General features: G+C 54.0%; 1 protein-coding gene across 1 annotated transcript in view; it reads left to right on the top strand.

Moving 5' to 3' along the window:
• The first annotated feature begins 6,371 nt into the window (after positions 1–6,371).
• Positions 6,372–13,605, top strand: part of LOC105854577 (diffuse panbronchiolitis critical region protein 1-like) — a 7,557-nt gene continuing 323 nt past the window's right edge. The window contains exons 1-2 of the mRNA XM_012734587.1: positions 6,372–6,453; positions 12,580–12,938. Of these exons, the coding sequence (XP_012590041.1) occupies positions 6,372–6,453; positions 12,580–12,938 (441 nt within the window). The remainder of the gene's footprint in view (positions 6,454–12,579; positions 12,939–13,605) is intronic.

Below are 13,605 nucleotides of genomic sequence, written 5' to 3'. Positions count from 1 at the left end.
CTGGGGAGATCACTGGAGGTTTCCCCTCTATTTCTGGAGGTCTCGCCCCTGTCTCTGGAGGTTTCCCTCCTATCTCTGGGGAGATCACTGGAGGTCTCCCCCCTATCTCTGGAGGTCTCCTCACCACCTCTGTAAGTGTCCCCACAATATCTCCGAGTCTCTCAGCGGTCTCTTTGCTGAGTGGCCCTCAGACTTCAGCTCTGATGGTTCCAGGCAGCACTTCAGGACCAGCCTCAGCGTCACCAGGTGACACTTTGCTCCTCCCTGCTCTCTGGAGAGCCCCTCAGCTCAGCCTGTGGCTCTGGGGCAGCTTCCTGTGCCTGGCTGTGGTGCTCCCCAGAACCTCACTGGAGCAGTCGCTGGCCTCTGTGGCTGTTCAGTTTAACTTTCTGCCTTTGGGTTGTCCGCTTTTCTCTGGTGGTTAGCTCTTTCCCTAGCCTGCCTAAGACATTTTTTGCCTACCTCAAGGTCTTGGAAATTTCTCTTACATACCCTTTCAGAAACTTTATTAATTTAGCTTTCAAATTTGTGAAGTGCTGGCTGTCAGATTAATTCCCATGTATGGAGGGAAGTAGTGGTCAGGATCACCCCACTGCCCACTGATAGATAACCAGAGGCCCAGACCATTTCTTTGCAAACCCCCCCAAAACCCCACTCACTGAATCGTGTGATGACCTTTGTTGAAAGCCAAGCGGCCATCCTGCGTGGGCCTGTTTCTGGAGTCTGTTCTTTTTTCCCTGTCTGCTCTGACTCGGTGCCACGGGGCTTGGTGCCGGCAGCTTTGGAGCCAGTCTCCAGGTGGGTATGGTAAGTCTGCCACTTTTGCGCTTCCTGAAGGTGGCGGTGGCTGTCTGCAATCCTTCCATTTCCATCTAATCCGGTCATCTGTTTTGCTCAAGACCAGCGGGGGTTGACTGAGGGCTCTGAGTGTCTGTCCGCCCCTGCCCGCATCTCTCCTGGCCTCCCCCGCTGCCCTCTAAGCCCTGCCTCCTGCACTACTGTCCCTGCGGCTGCCTCAACTGGGCCTGGGGCTTCCACCCTAGGCGCACTGTCTTGGGGGGCTCCATTCCTGCAACAGCTGGGGCTGCTGCGGCGTGCCCTGGGCTCAGCACCCCGACCAGTAAGGAGCTCTTAATGCATTCACTCTGGGTCATCTGCCAGTAAATGTAGCTGGGGCCCTCCTCTCTAAGCCCAGCTTTGGGAGGACTGCAGGGACAGGCCTCAGCTCCTGCGTGTTTTGGGTATGTCGGAGGCGGCCCCAGTTCTTACAGGGATCTTGGTTTTCCTCAAGCTTCTGGCTATACCACCAGCCTGATGTCTCTCACCTGACTGCTTCCCAGAAAGGTTTCCACCTTCCTTCCCCATGGTCTCCTCCGTCCAGGGCAAGAGGCCTTTCCTCCAGAGAAGCAGTCCTTCCTTGCCCACCCCTCCCACCCCCTCACCCCCATTAATTTCTGTCAGGGACGTTGCCCTGGCAGGGAAAGACAGAACTATGGTCTCTGTTTCTCCTAGAGACAGAGAGAGGAGAGTGGTGGGGAGGACGGAGGCTCAGCTGGAGAGAGGCCCACTGGGGGCCTCATAGGGCAGGAACGTTGCAGGTCAAGAGAGAAGGGGTGACAGAGCCTGAGTCATGGTGGAGGGGTCAACAAATGGAGAGAAGCAGCTGTCAGTGAACTTAGAGACAGACAGCCATGTCTTCTGGGTCAGGAAGAGACTGGGACTGAGCCCTGTAAAGCCCCTCCATGGAGGTTCTACTCCCAAGACGACAGGCGACAGTCTACAGGCAAACGCAGGCTCAGAGTTGCATGCACATCACCGTCACAAAAGGAAAGACAAGGCCCTCCTGGTGGCACAATAGGTTAAAACGCAGCACTATGCAGCTGTCCACAGCCACTGCAGCATGAGTTCGATCCCCAACCAGGGAGCTGACCCACATGGTTTGGCAGACCTCTCCTGACCCTCCTGCTGCTTCCCTCAGCAGTGTACTTCATGGGTTGGCCTGTTCTGCTCCCACTCTCACCACCCCTACACCTGTGGCCTGTACCCCAGTTCTGTATGCATAAATAAATAAATCTTAAAAAAACAAAAACAGAAAGATGGGAAGTTGGGGAGCAGTGGGAGTGGGGAGGCCATGTCCCAGCTGCCTAGGCCACCGTCGCTCTCTGCCCCTCAGGCCCGAAGCCTCAGGAGAAGGGCCCCATCTCTGACTGGGCCATCGTGTTGGTCACTCTCACTGTGGTAGCCGCGGTCGCCAGCCTGCTGTGTGGCATCAAGAAGGTGAGTATGGTTCAGCTGTGTGGGGCCCAAGGCCAGGGGCTGCGACCTGCTGCCCAGACGCTGAGAACAGGGCGCCACGGAGAAGGACAGTAGCCACCGCACTTAGGGAGGCAGCGGGAAAAGTCCGCTCTGGGTGGCTGAGAGGAAACACTAGGCTGAGAGAGGTAGGGCTTGGGGAAGGTCACTGAAAGTGACGCTGGGGAACTAGCCTGACAAAGGCACAGAAGCTTGAAATTCAGCTCTAGATAATGAAGAGCCAGCTCTGGGGAGTCATGTTGACCTGGGGTTTCATCCTGGCTCTGCCATGATAGCTGTGTAACCTTGTGCACATTGCCTAACGTCTCTGTGCTCCAGTTTCCTCATTAATAATAATAGTTAATGCTTAAGTAGCACTTGTCTTGTGCCTGACCGTACTTTGGTCCATAACAAGGCTGCGATGCAGGTGATATCATCCCTCATCTCCAGATGAGGTGAGTGCTGAATATGACAATGATAGTCTCGAGGGTGTTGGCGGAAGAAATGAGCTTAGGCGTGGAAGTGCTTGGCACTTGGTTAGTGCTCCATAAATCTGTCTGATTCATTATTGTTTTTGCTTAACGAGGAACACTAGGAACTTGGGTGGTTGAGAGAAGGTGGGGGACTGTGGAGGGCTGGGCCGCAGTTCCCAAGGACCCTGGGAATCTCATCTGCCCCTTTCCTTGTCTCTAGGCCTGCCAGTTCCGGAAGGAGATGAGTGTGGGCTGTGGCTGTGCTTCTGGGCCTCCGCGTGGCCGCCACCAGGAGGCCCCCAGCCAGCGCTGATCTGTCAAGTGAAGAGCAGGGCCCTAGGCGTCCTGTCCCCTGGGCCTTCCTTCCTCTTCCCCTAGGCAGACTCCTGCACAGACTCATCTCTCCATTCTCACTAACTGGGACTGTCCCTACAGGCGGATTCTTGGGGCCACTGGCTGCTTAGGTCTCCTCAGCAACAGTGAAGGGAAGTTCACTGTCACTCACCTAGCTGGAGGCTGAGATTCCAGTCCCCCACTGCTGCCAGCCTGCCGCCTGGCCCCTCCCCCAGATGCCAGTTTCTCACCTGCTGACAGGTGGAGCAGGGCTGCTGGTCTCCCGGATCTCCAGCCTTCAGGAGCCCAGGACTGGGCAGTGGAAACCTCGCCCCTTGTCCTGCCTTCCTGTTCTTCCCTCTTACCGAATGACCAGAGATGCTCAGCTGAGAACACTTTGTTTGACCCCCCCAGATCTCTGCCCTCTCCATCACCTCCCCTTCCATACGAAACCTCCTTGGGGCTCCTGTCCCTCCCAGGTCCCCGATTCTCTCGCCTTCAGAGAACAGGTGAGGGTCCCAGCTCTGTGATCCTGTCTTAGTTTCCTCTGGTGGGTGATGGTCACAGAGCTTGCTAATAAAGTCCCTTGGCTTGTTTCCTGGCCACTGCGAGTCTGCGAGTCTTGGGCTTTGCGATCGGGTTGGGCAGGCCCCTGCCAAGTCCGGTCTCCACTGCCGCAGGTGCATGACCTTGGGCAAGTCACTTCCCTGGTCCAAGGTGGCTTACTCTCATGTGCACAATGGGGCTGTCATGCTGCCTCATAGGTGTGACATGGGGCATGATAGCCCCTTGGTCACGGAAGTGCTCAGCCATCAGCAGCTAGCAGGGTGATTTGTGACCAGCCCCTCGCTTCTGACACTACACTGTGTCTTTACGCTGAGAGATCAGCTTGCGCTTCTACAGTTTCCTTTACTGGGATGTCTGGGGGAAGTTGTGTCTAACAGAGAAGCAGGGCGTGTACTTGTCACACCTGAAGCAGAGCTCAACCTCAGCACCACTATGGGCTGGACAAGCCTCCTTGTGGGCCGCACCCTGGCCTCTTCCTTCTAGATGCTGGTGGCACCCCCCCTTACTTGATTTTTTTTTAAGGTTTATGTATTTATAATACAGAACTGGGGTGCAGGCCAGAGGTGCAGGGACAGTGAGAGGCTTCACCAGAGACAGAGTGGGGAGCAGAACAGGCAGATATCGATGAAGTACGCTGCTGAGGGGAGCAGCCGGTGAGACAGGAGAGGTCTGCTGGGCCATGTGGGTCAACTCCCTGGTTGGGGATTGAACTCGTGCTGCAGTGGCTGCGATAGCTTTGCAGTGCTGCGCTTTAACCTGTTGTGTACCAGGGAGGGCCCCCCTTACTTGTGACAGACTCTCCACACAGCACCATATGTCCCCTGGCGGCCCTCCCTGTTGAAAGCCATGCTCCGAAAGGCCTGGGACCCTGGGGTGGTGCAGTAGACCAGGGCGGGACCAGTGGACAGACGGCCTGTCAGTCACTCCCAAATCTAGACGGAGCTGCCTCCACTTCCCCATCCCGCGGGATCCATGGCCTGGGAGGCAGGCTGCCCTGCTCTGAGGCATCAGTCTTTGGCCTGACTCCACGAAGCCTCATTAATCTTCTATTAATCGCCTAATGAGCTAGTTTGCTTCTTTCCTCTTCCCACCCATTCCGGCCCTGCCTAGGTCTTAGGGACAAGTCACGCCAAGTGATGAGAAAAATCCACGTGTCTGACCGCCTAGTCCTCCCATGAGCTGTGAACCCCGAGACGCTGCCCTCTGGCCCCAATGCCCTGGCCTTCTCCACTCCTGCCTGCTTGGCTTCCCTGGAGTGGCAGGGGCCAGCCTGGCCTTGACTCCATCTAGTTGGGTAAACACCTACTGATGGTCTGCCCCAGCCATTGGAGATGCAGCAGCAATCAAGGCCTCTCTGCAGGGCCCTCTCGCCATGACCACAGCGAACAAATCAAGTGAGCGATAGTGGTGGTGACTGAGAAGCCAGGGCCCATAGCTTTCTTTCTCCTTGGGACCCCCAAAGAGTCTGAACCGCCCCCCTACTCCAGCCCCAGGCACCATCACTCAGGAGCCCAGGGTGAGAATGTTGACAGTCTCTGAGCTAAAGCTTGCCTCAGTCCTCGGGTCCTTTGTCCACCTGACGACCATCCGCTTGTTGGGGGCAGCCTGTGGGCTGACCTGAAGGAGAGCATCGGCGGGGTTCGGCTCCCACATGGCCTTGGGCCAGTCAGCTTGAGCGCTGAGTCCCCTAACTGTGCCGCTGCCCCAGGCCGTCCTTGCCCACCGCGTAGTCCTCTGCTGTCCATTCCTGCAGCCGGTCACTCAACCCTCTAGATGCTGAGAAGCAGCCCTGCCTGTGTTCTGATCACCTGTGTAGTGGTGACCCCTGGGCCTGATGACTCAGGCAAGGAGTCTTTGGGAGAAGCTAGACACGAGCTGTCTGTGCTTCTCTGTAAGCGGGGGGCTCAGAAGGAGAGACGTCCCTGGGCGAGCTGGGGGGCGACCGGGGCAGAGCCCTGTGCAGCTCCTGCACCTCGACAGCAGATCTCAGCCTCACCCCACTGCGGCCGGCCTGGACCTGCTGCCTCCCAGCAGGCATGGCTGGCATCTCCTGCGGCTCTGTAGCTGTCTTGTGTCTTTTCTCTGTCACTGTTTCCATCTTGTGTCATCTCTGCACACCTGGAGGCAGCTGTCCCTGCGCCGTGGGCACGCCAGGCTTCCTCCTGCTGCTCTTTCACCTGGTACTCTTGGGCAGCTCCACCCGGGCAAAGGAGTGGCGTGTGTGAGCAAGAGGCGTGGAGAGCGGGGTGGACAGGAGAGGTGGAGGTGGGTGTGAAATTGGAGAAGAACCGGAATTTGAATCTCTACCCTGGGCCTGGGCTTCCAGTCATTCCCTCCTGCTCTCAGCCCAAAGCACAGCGCTTCCAGAGCCCAGCCATCTGCTCCCCAAGTCCCCAGAACCCCAGAGGCCAGGCCGCCCTTCCAGCCCTCTCTCCCTGGCTGGGCTGGGTCAGGCGCCTGTCCCCTCTGGTGCTCTTCCCTGCCCCCATGCCTCCCTGTGGGCAGGCCCTCAGGGCTTGGCATGTGACACAGCACAGTGGCCTCGGTCGCCCAGTCTCCTGTTATCAGGGCACCTCTGTGGGGTGGGGTGGCTCCATTTGCTTAAGGTTTAGTCCCGAGGGGCCCCAGCCCCATGACGTCAAAGCTGGCACTATATAAAGTAAGTGGACCCCAGCCTATGGCTCCAAGCAACCGTCCAGCTCAGTCATGGCCCAGCCAGCCCACAGCATCTGCTCTACCTTCGGCCTCCAGTGCTGCCTCCTCTTCCTTCTGGCTCCCTGGGAGGCAGGTAAGGTGCCTCGGCAGTGGAGGGGTCTCCACTACGCGGGAGATCAGAAGATGGACAGGGTTGCCTCTCAGCATCTAGAGGGTTGAGTGACCGGCTGCAGGAATGGACAGGGGCGGCCTGCGGCAGCGGCACAGTTAGGAACTCAGCGCTCAAGCTGACTGGCCCAAGGCCATGTGGGAGCCAAAACCCCGCCGATGCTCTCCTTCAGGTCAGCCCACAGGCTGCCCCCAACAAGTGGGTGATCATCTAGTGGACATAAGGACCAATTGACAGGCAATCTGGGGCTGATTTGCTGAGTAACTGTGATGTGCAAAGAACTCACAGGTTCATCTTATTTCAGCTCCTCTGATCTCCCGAGGTGTCTGTAATACCTCATTTCATAGAGCAGAGAACGAGCCTCAAAATGGCAAGGGGGCCTGGCCATGGTGCAAGAGGGTGGAAGCAGGGATTTGGCCCACCACACGGCCTGCTGCCCTAGGGGAGGGTGGTGAGCTCCCCGGCTCTCTGCTGCCCTGGGTTCTGGTCCTGACACTGGCCAATTTTAATCAGTCTGGACTTGTGGGAGTCTTTGTTTCTATTTTTAAAAAAATATTTATTTAGGGCCCTCCCTGGTGGCGCAGCAGGTTAAAGCACAGCACTGAGAATCTAAAGCCACTTCCATATGAGTTCGATCCCCGCCTGCCCCGGAGGTGACCACATGGCATGGCAGACCTCTCCTGACCCGCCCGCTGCTCCCCTCAGCAGTGTACTTCGTAGATCTGCCTGTTCTGCTCCCCACTCTGTCTCTGGTGAAGCCTCTCACCCTCCGCATCTCTGGCCTGTACCCCAGCTCTATATGAATAAATAAATAAATCTTAAAAATTAAAAAAAAATATATTTATTTATACATACAGAACTGGAGTACAGGCCAGAAGATTCACCAGAAACAGAGTGGGGAGCAGAACAGGCAGATTGACTGAAACACACTGCTGAGGGGGGGTAGCAGACAGGTCAGGAGAGGTCTGCTGGGCCATGTGGGTCAGCTCCCTGGCCTGGGATGGAACTCATGCTGCAGTGGCTGCCCATAGCTTCACAGTGGTGCAACTTAACCCTTTGCACCACCAGGGAGGCCCTTGCCGGCATCTTTAAAACCGAAAGGTGCTCCCTGGCCAGGCCAAGGATTTGACGCTTGCCAAACTTATACCACATGCCAAGCGTTCTTCTAGGCACTTCGTCCACATTGACGTCTTTAATCTTCATGGTAAGTAGATAAGGCGGTGCCATTTTGCCCCATTTTACATGTGGGAACGTCCCAGGGTTTCAGTGAGTACATGGGCATGGAAACACTTGATGAACAAAACCGATCCCACAAGATGAAGTGAAAAGGTCAAATTAATCCTTGGCTAGCAGCAGTCCTGTGATAGCCCCGGGAGCAGTGATGCCAAACGGGGGGCTGGAGCCTTGGAGAAGATATGTGGGCACAGACCCAGAGCCGCAGTGGGGTGGGCCAGCGAGACAAGGGCGCTGCTGGTGCAGACGGAAAGCCTTGGGACAGCGGCTGGCTGGCCAGCGGGCAGCAGCAGCTCCTGCCAGTGCTGTCTGAGTGAGGGTGTTAGCCTGTCTCCTCCCCAGCACAGGCTCTTGCTGGGGCCCGAGGGGACGTGGGGAGAGACACCAGTGGCTGGCAGGTGCAGGGACAAGGCTCAGGAGCCTTCAGCTTGCCTCTGCTGGTTCTCAGGGGCTCCTGCAGTCTGATCTGATGTGATGCTCCTGCCCCCCACCTCAAGGGTCTGAGACAGAGACGCCCTCAGAGGCCCACCCCCCATCTCACTGTCTCAGCCCCCTCCTGGGCTGATTGCTCTGTGTGCTGCTCCATACCCCTCTGTGGCACCCTCTTCCCTACCTGCTGCCCCCCAGGAAGGGGAAGGTGTAGGGGACAAGGGATGAGTCATGCTGCAGCTCCTCACACGTCACTTTGGAGGGAGATCTTAGAATTGGCTCTTGGGCACAGGACAGATACAGGCTCCTGGGACAGGACCCTGGGTGCTGTGGCTGGGGACTGGGAGATGACTATGCTAGAGCCTGGCTGGGCAGGGTAGGAGGGGGAATGGGAGGGCCTGAGGAGCTGGGCACTTGGATCCTGCAGACAAGAGGGAACAGGTCCCAGATGGGGAGGGCTGGAGGCTGGAGTGGGGTCGGGCTGCGGACAACCGTGAGCATCAGAGTGAAGCCAGGGTGGGAAGTTGCGGGGGAGAAAGGGTTTAGGCCCCTTGTCATCTGGGAGGCCCTCTCATGGGAGCTGTCCATGCCGAGATTTGGAAAATTAGACCCTAGACCCTCCAAGAGCGCATCCATCAGCCACGGGAGCTGCACCTGATTTAGCCACCTATGAGGGACGCAGACAGGGCCTGGTCCCTGGGGAGCACGTAAAGAGTTAGTTTCCTACTGTTGTTTGTAACTGTTATTTGATTTAGCAGTTTCTATGACAAAGTAGTATATGCTCATTATAGAGATGGCAAGACAGAAGAAATGAGAAAACAAAGAAACTCTCCTAACACTCCCTAGCTACGCAGGCCACCATGTGAGTGAACTTCTTTTTAGTCTTGATGGTATTTTAGGTCACATGTTGAGTTTATGAGACATTTGAAAGAGCACTTGTCCACTTACTTCAAAACCCTCAAAAGCCATTTGGAGGGCCAAGACACCAAGAAACATCAGGAGGCTCCTCTGGGCACAGGTGCACTGACAGACCCCCCCCCCGCCACGGCCACGGCACGGTCACGTAGCAGGAGGTCCACCTTCTTTTCAAACAAGTAAATAAAGTAGATTAAAGAGACCTTTGGAACTGTACATAGCTTCGATATCGTGGGAGTGTTTTCACTCTCTTATCTGAGCTGAGCATCAACCTCCCATGTCTTGTGCTAAGGCCAGATTTTCCTCTCTGCCGAGGCATCTTCGAACAAAACAATTCTTTGCAGGCCAGTTTTAGTCAGTGAAATGAATATCTCATGGTGAAAACTTGCTAGGGAATTAAGTTTGCCACCAATGGTAGACCTACTGAGAAGAGGGGACGGTCACCTGTCTTGGGGCGTCAGTCAACGGACATGCCTGTGCTGCACTCGGGATCCATGACTTCAACTCTAGATCTTAGAACTGATTGTTTCACAACTATGTAGAGTGGATCAGGAATTTTTTTTTTTAGAACTGGGGTATAGGCCAGAGGTGCGGGAGGTGAGAGGAATCACCAGAGACAGAGTGGGGAGCAGAATAGGCAGATTGACTGAAACACATTGCTGAGGGGAGCGGTGGGCGGTTCAGAGAAGACTGCCACACTGTGTGGGTCATCTCCCTGGCTGGGGATTGAATTCGTGCTGCGGTGGCTGCGGTCATAATGCTGTGCTTTAACCCACTGTGCCACCAGGGAGGGCCTCTGGATCAGGAATTCTAAGATGTAGAGTGTAATTGACTGTGCAGTGTCCTGTAATCCAACGATGCATATTGCAGAACTGATGGGCAAGAGGCCTTCTTTCACTATCTTTTTGTTTCAGGGGTTCAACTACATGTGATATAACAGAAGTTTCTTTGTGACCTTCCACACTGGGGACCGCACTGTCTGTTTGCTTTCACTTAACAAGCATGCTAGAAGGCTGTTGGCAAGCCTTCCTAAGAGTTTTTATCAGTCTTAAAATAGCCCTTCATTCACCCACCCAGTAAAAATTTATGATGTGTTTCTTACAGGCCAGTCATTGTAGGCTGAAGATGTAGCAATAAATAAAACAAATACAAATCACTGCCATCATGGAATTAAACTGTATTTTATTGTATATTGAAAAGTGATGGGTGCTAGGTTGATAAAACATAGCAGATAAAGGTGGCCTGGGGTGCCGGGGGAGGAAGGGCTTTCCTTTGAGGAGGCAAGGCAGGACAGGTAGGCACTGAGGTGCATGGCCTGGTGAGGTTGGGGACATCCCAACCCCTACAGCAGGTTTGGGCAGGGCAGAGGGCTCAGGTTCCCCTAACATCTAGAAGAACAGGGCACAGTGGGATTATTTCCAAGACTACAATTCCGATTCCACAAAATCTTCCAAGAATCTCCTATGTCTTAGAGCCCTTTATGCTCCATAATTCCTTTAATCCTCACGCGCAGCAGGGCGCATTATTTGTAGTTTCATTATTGACAGCGGAGGACTTCCAGCTCCTTGCCTTGAGCAAGAACACAGCTGGCTCAGGCCAAAGCCTGGGTTCTGTCAGGCCGGTGGAATTTGCCACTTTGCTCTGTTGCTCAATCACTCACTCAGTAGATGCTTTTTCATCTCTTATGTTTAAAAACATCTGGGATATAGTGAAGTCTGATTTTGCAATGACTTAACTTCTTTGCTCCTTTCTTCACCTGTAAGATAGTAAGATCGTATACTTGCCTCACAGGTGATGAAGGTTAAGCACACAAATGAATGAACACTTTCTCAGGGATCCATAGTGAGGGGGTGTCCATGTTCATCCATCTCCAAGACACTGGGCTCATCCATGTGATCTTAACCCCTAAAAGCCTAGGCTGGGCATCCAGAATGCATGTTCAATACTTGCTGAGCACCCTTGGGGAAATGACTTAACCCCTCTGACTCTTGTTTCATTATCTATAAAAAAGGAGAAAAATAGGTAGTTCTCAACCTCGAGAAAGTTTGGCTGTTAGGCAGTGGGTCTGTGTGCAAGTAACTCTTCCTCTGTGACACTCGAGATTATGGGCTGCAAAATAGGGAGGTCCCACAGGTTGCTTGTGGGACCAGTATGGAAGAGAATCCAGAAAGATAACGTGCATGATGCAACCAGTGAGCCTGGTCTGGAGAAGGTTTGGGCTTAGGGTAACAGGTGCTGGTGTCGCTGCCGAGGATGGAGAACAGAACTGGGGCTGCCACGCCAGGGTCTGGCAGTTCGGGCTGCGTGCTATTCCCAACCTCGACTCCCTCAGGAACGTGGGCTTCTCTCTTGCCTGCACTGCCTCCTCATCCTACCCACACTGCTCACTGGGACTGAGCTCCCCAGTCCCCAGCTATCCTGGTCAGCGTGGAGGTGGGTGGGTCGTGATTTCCTGCAATGGGATTGAGTCCAGTTTCTGGTTGCCACCCTGAGCTAACAGAGGCTGGAGAGCTGAGCTATGTAACTACCCTATCTCTCTCACTCTGTGTCGACCTCAGACTTTCACTCTCCTGGAAGATATCAGAGCCATCTCTTCTGTCCCCATTGCTCGTTTCCGTCCCATATCTGCTCCCGATAGGGGTGTTTTCCCTCACACCCTGTCCTTAAACATGGTCATGCCCTCCCAGAATCTAGCTGCCTCTTGAACTCAGGACCCCCCCAAAGATGCCTTTTTTTTTTTTTCCCAAGAGGGCCACAAACATCTATCCCAGTTTGAGTGACATGAAGCAGGGGGCTGAGTAGGGGAACAATAAAGGTCGAGTCATCTCATCTACATCCTGCATCCAGACCAAGCTTCCCTTCCTCCCCTCCTCTTCTGATCCTTCTCCCACTCTCACCTGAGTCTCCTTACTGACGCCCATGGGAAGCTCTGCCAGAGGTCCTACCTCATTCTCTCATGTTACTTTTGACATGGATCTGGCGTGTTAGAGAAAGATGGAGATTCTGACTGTCTCCCTTTCATCTCAGTGCTGCCATGGGCGGGAACTCCATTCCATAAGTATTTAACCCCCAAAGGAGAACTTGTAGCATTAAATGCCAGTCAATATCTGCTCACTACATCTTACAGGGTGCCTGTAGGGGAGGGGTTAGAGGAGGACACTATACAAAAGTATAATGTCAAGTAGAAGATCATAGGAAAGAGCAACTAACAAATAATTCTTCTAAGCATGAAATGAAGCTAGGTCTTACTTGGGAGGATCAGGAAATGTTCCCCCTAGCTACAAAGATTGAAGTTGAGAGGTGGGGAGGGCTGAGGTGCATGCTTACTGAAGGCACAGTCTGAGCAAAGCTGAGCCATGGGGTAAGAATGGGGATTTGACATCAGAGTTTTCTGAGGAGGCTGATGTACATGGGGGATGTACATGCAGTCAAAAAGGGTTCCCTTGTGATGAAGATGGGCAGGGAAGGAGGGGGACAGGAGGAAGCGTCTTATTTTCCTTTCTCCCTGCACAGGAGCTGCCACAATTCAGGAACTTCAGAAACCTGGTGAATCCTCAACATCTGCTCATTTAGTCCCCACTCCCATGCCAAGCCTCAGTCACAGTTCTGCCTCTGACCATGTTGCTCTTCGTTCGGGACACAGTCCTCCAGGCCTCCCTAAATCTACAGAAACTCAAAAGCCAAAACGCCATTGCAACTCCACACGTCATTCCAAGACAATTCACAAACCTACAGATAGCCCCCAAAATACTACTATTCATCTTGAAGTTCCTTCCACTTCTGACCAAAACTCCACCAGTCAAAGAAAAGACCCATTTATTCGAAATGAACGCTCCACTGACACTTCCAATACGCATAAAGAATCCTCTGATGCAAATCATTCAACAACAAAACCCAGGGGAAAGACAACTTGTCGTATGCCCACAAGAAAGACACCAACTGTAACAAAAAACAGAATTAAAACTGTATCAACCTCAGCCATTCATAAGACCATCACCCCAACTCCAGCCAGACCTACACATCATGGGGAAATGGTCTCACCCACTCATGGGAATGTCACCCTGGATCCAGACAGCCCTACACATCAAGGAGAAATGGCTTCATCCACTCATGGAAATGTCACCTTGGATCCAGACAGCCCTACACACCAAGGAGAAATGGACTCATCCACTCATGGAAATGTCACCCTGGATCCAGACAGCCCTACTCATCAAGGAGAAATGGCCTCATCCACTCACGGGAATGTCACCCCAACTCCAGACAGCCCTACACATCAAGGAGAAGTGGCTTCATCCACTCATGGGAATGTCACCCCAACTCCAGACAGCCCTACACACCACGGAGAAATGGACTCATCCACTAATAGAAATGTCACCCTGGATCCAGACAGCCCTACCCATCAAGGAGAAATGGCCTCATCCACTCATGGGAATGTCACCCCAACTCCAGACAGCCCTACACATCAAGGAGAAATGGCTTCATCCACTCATGGGAATGTCACCCTGGATCCAGACAGCCCTACACATCAAGGAGAAATGG

The sequence above is a fragment of the Condylura cristata genome, unplaced genomic scaffold (assembly GCF_000260355.1).
Source record: "Condylura cristata isolate star-nosed mole 26May11 unplaced genomic scaffold, ConCri1.0 scaffold00061, whole genome shotgun sequence".
Taxonomy (NCBI): Eukaryota; Metazoa; Chordata; class Mammalia; order Eulipotyphla; family Talpidae; genus Condylura; species Condylura cristata.
This window is presented reverse-complemented; position numbering and strand designations above follow the sequence as displayed.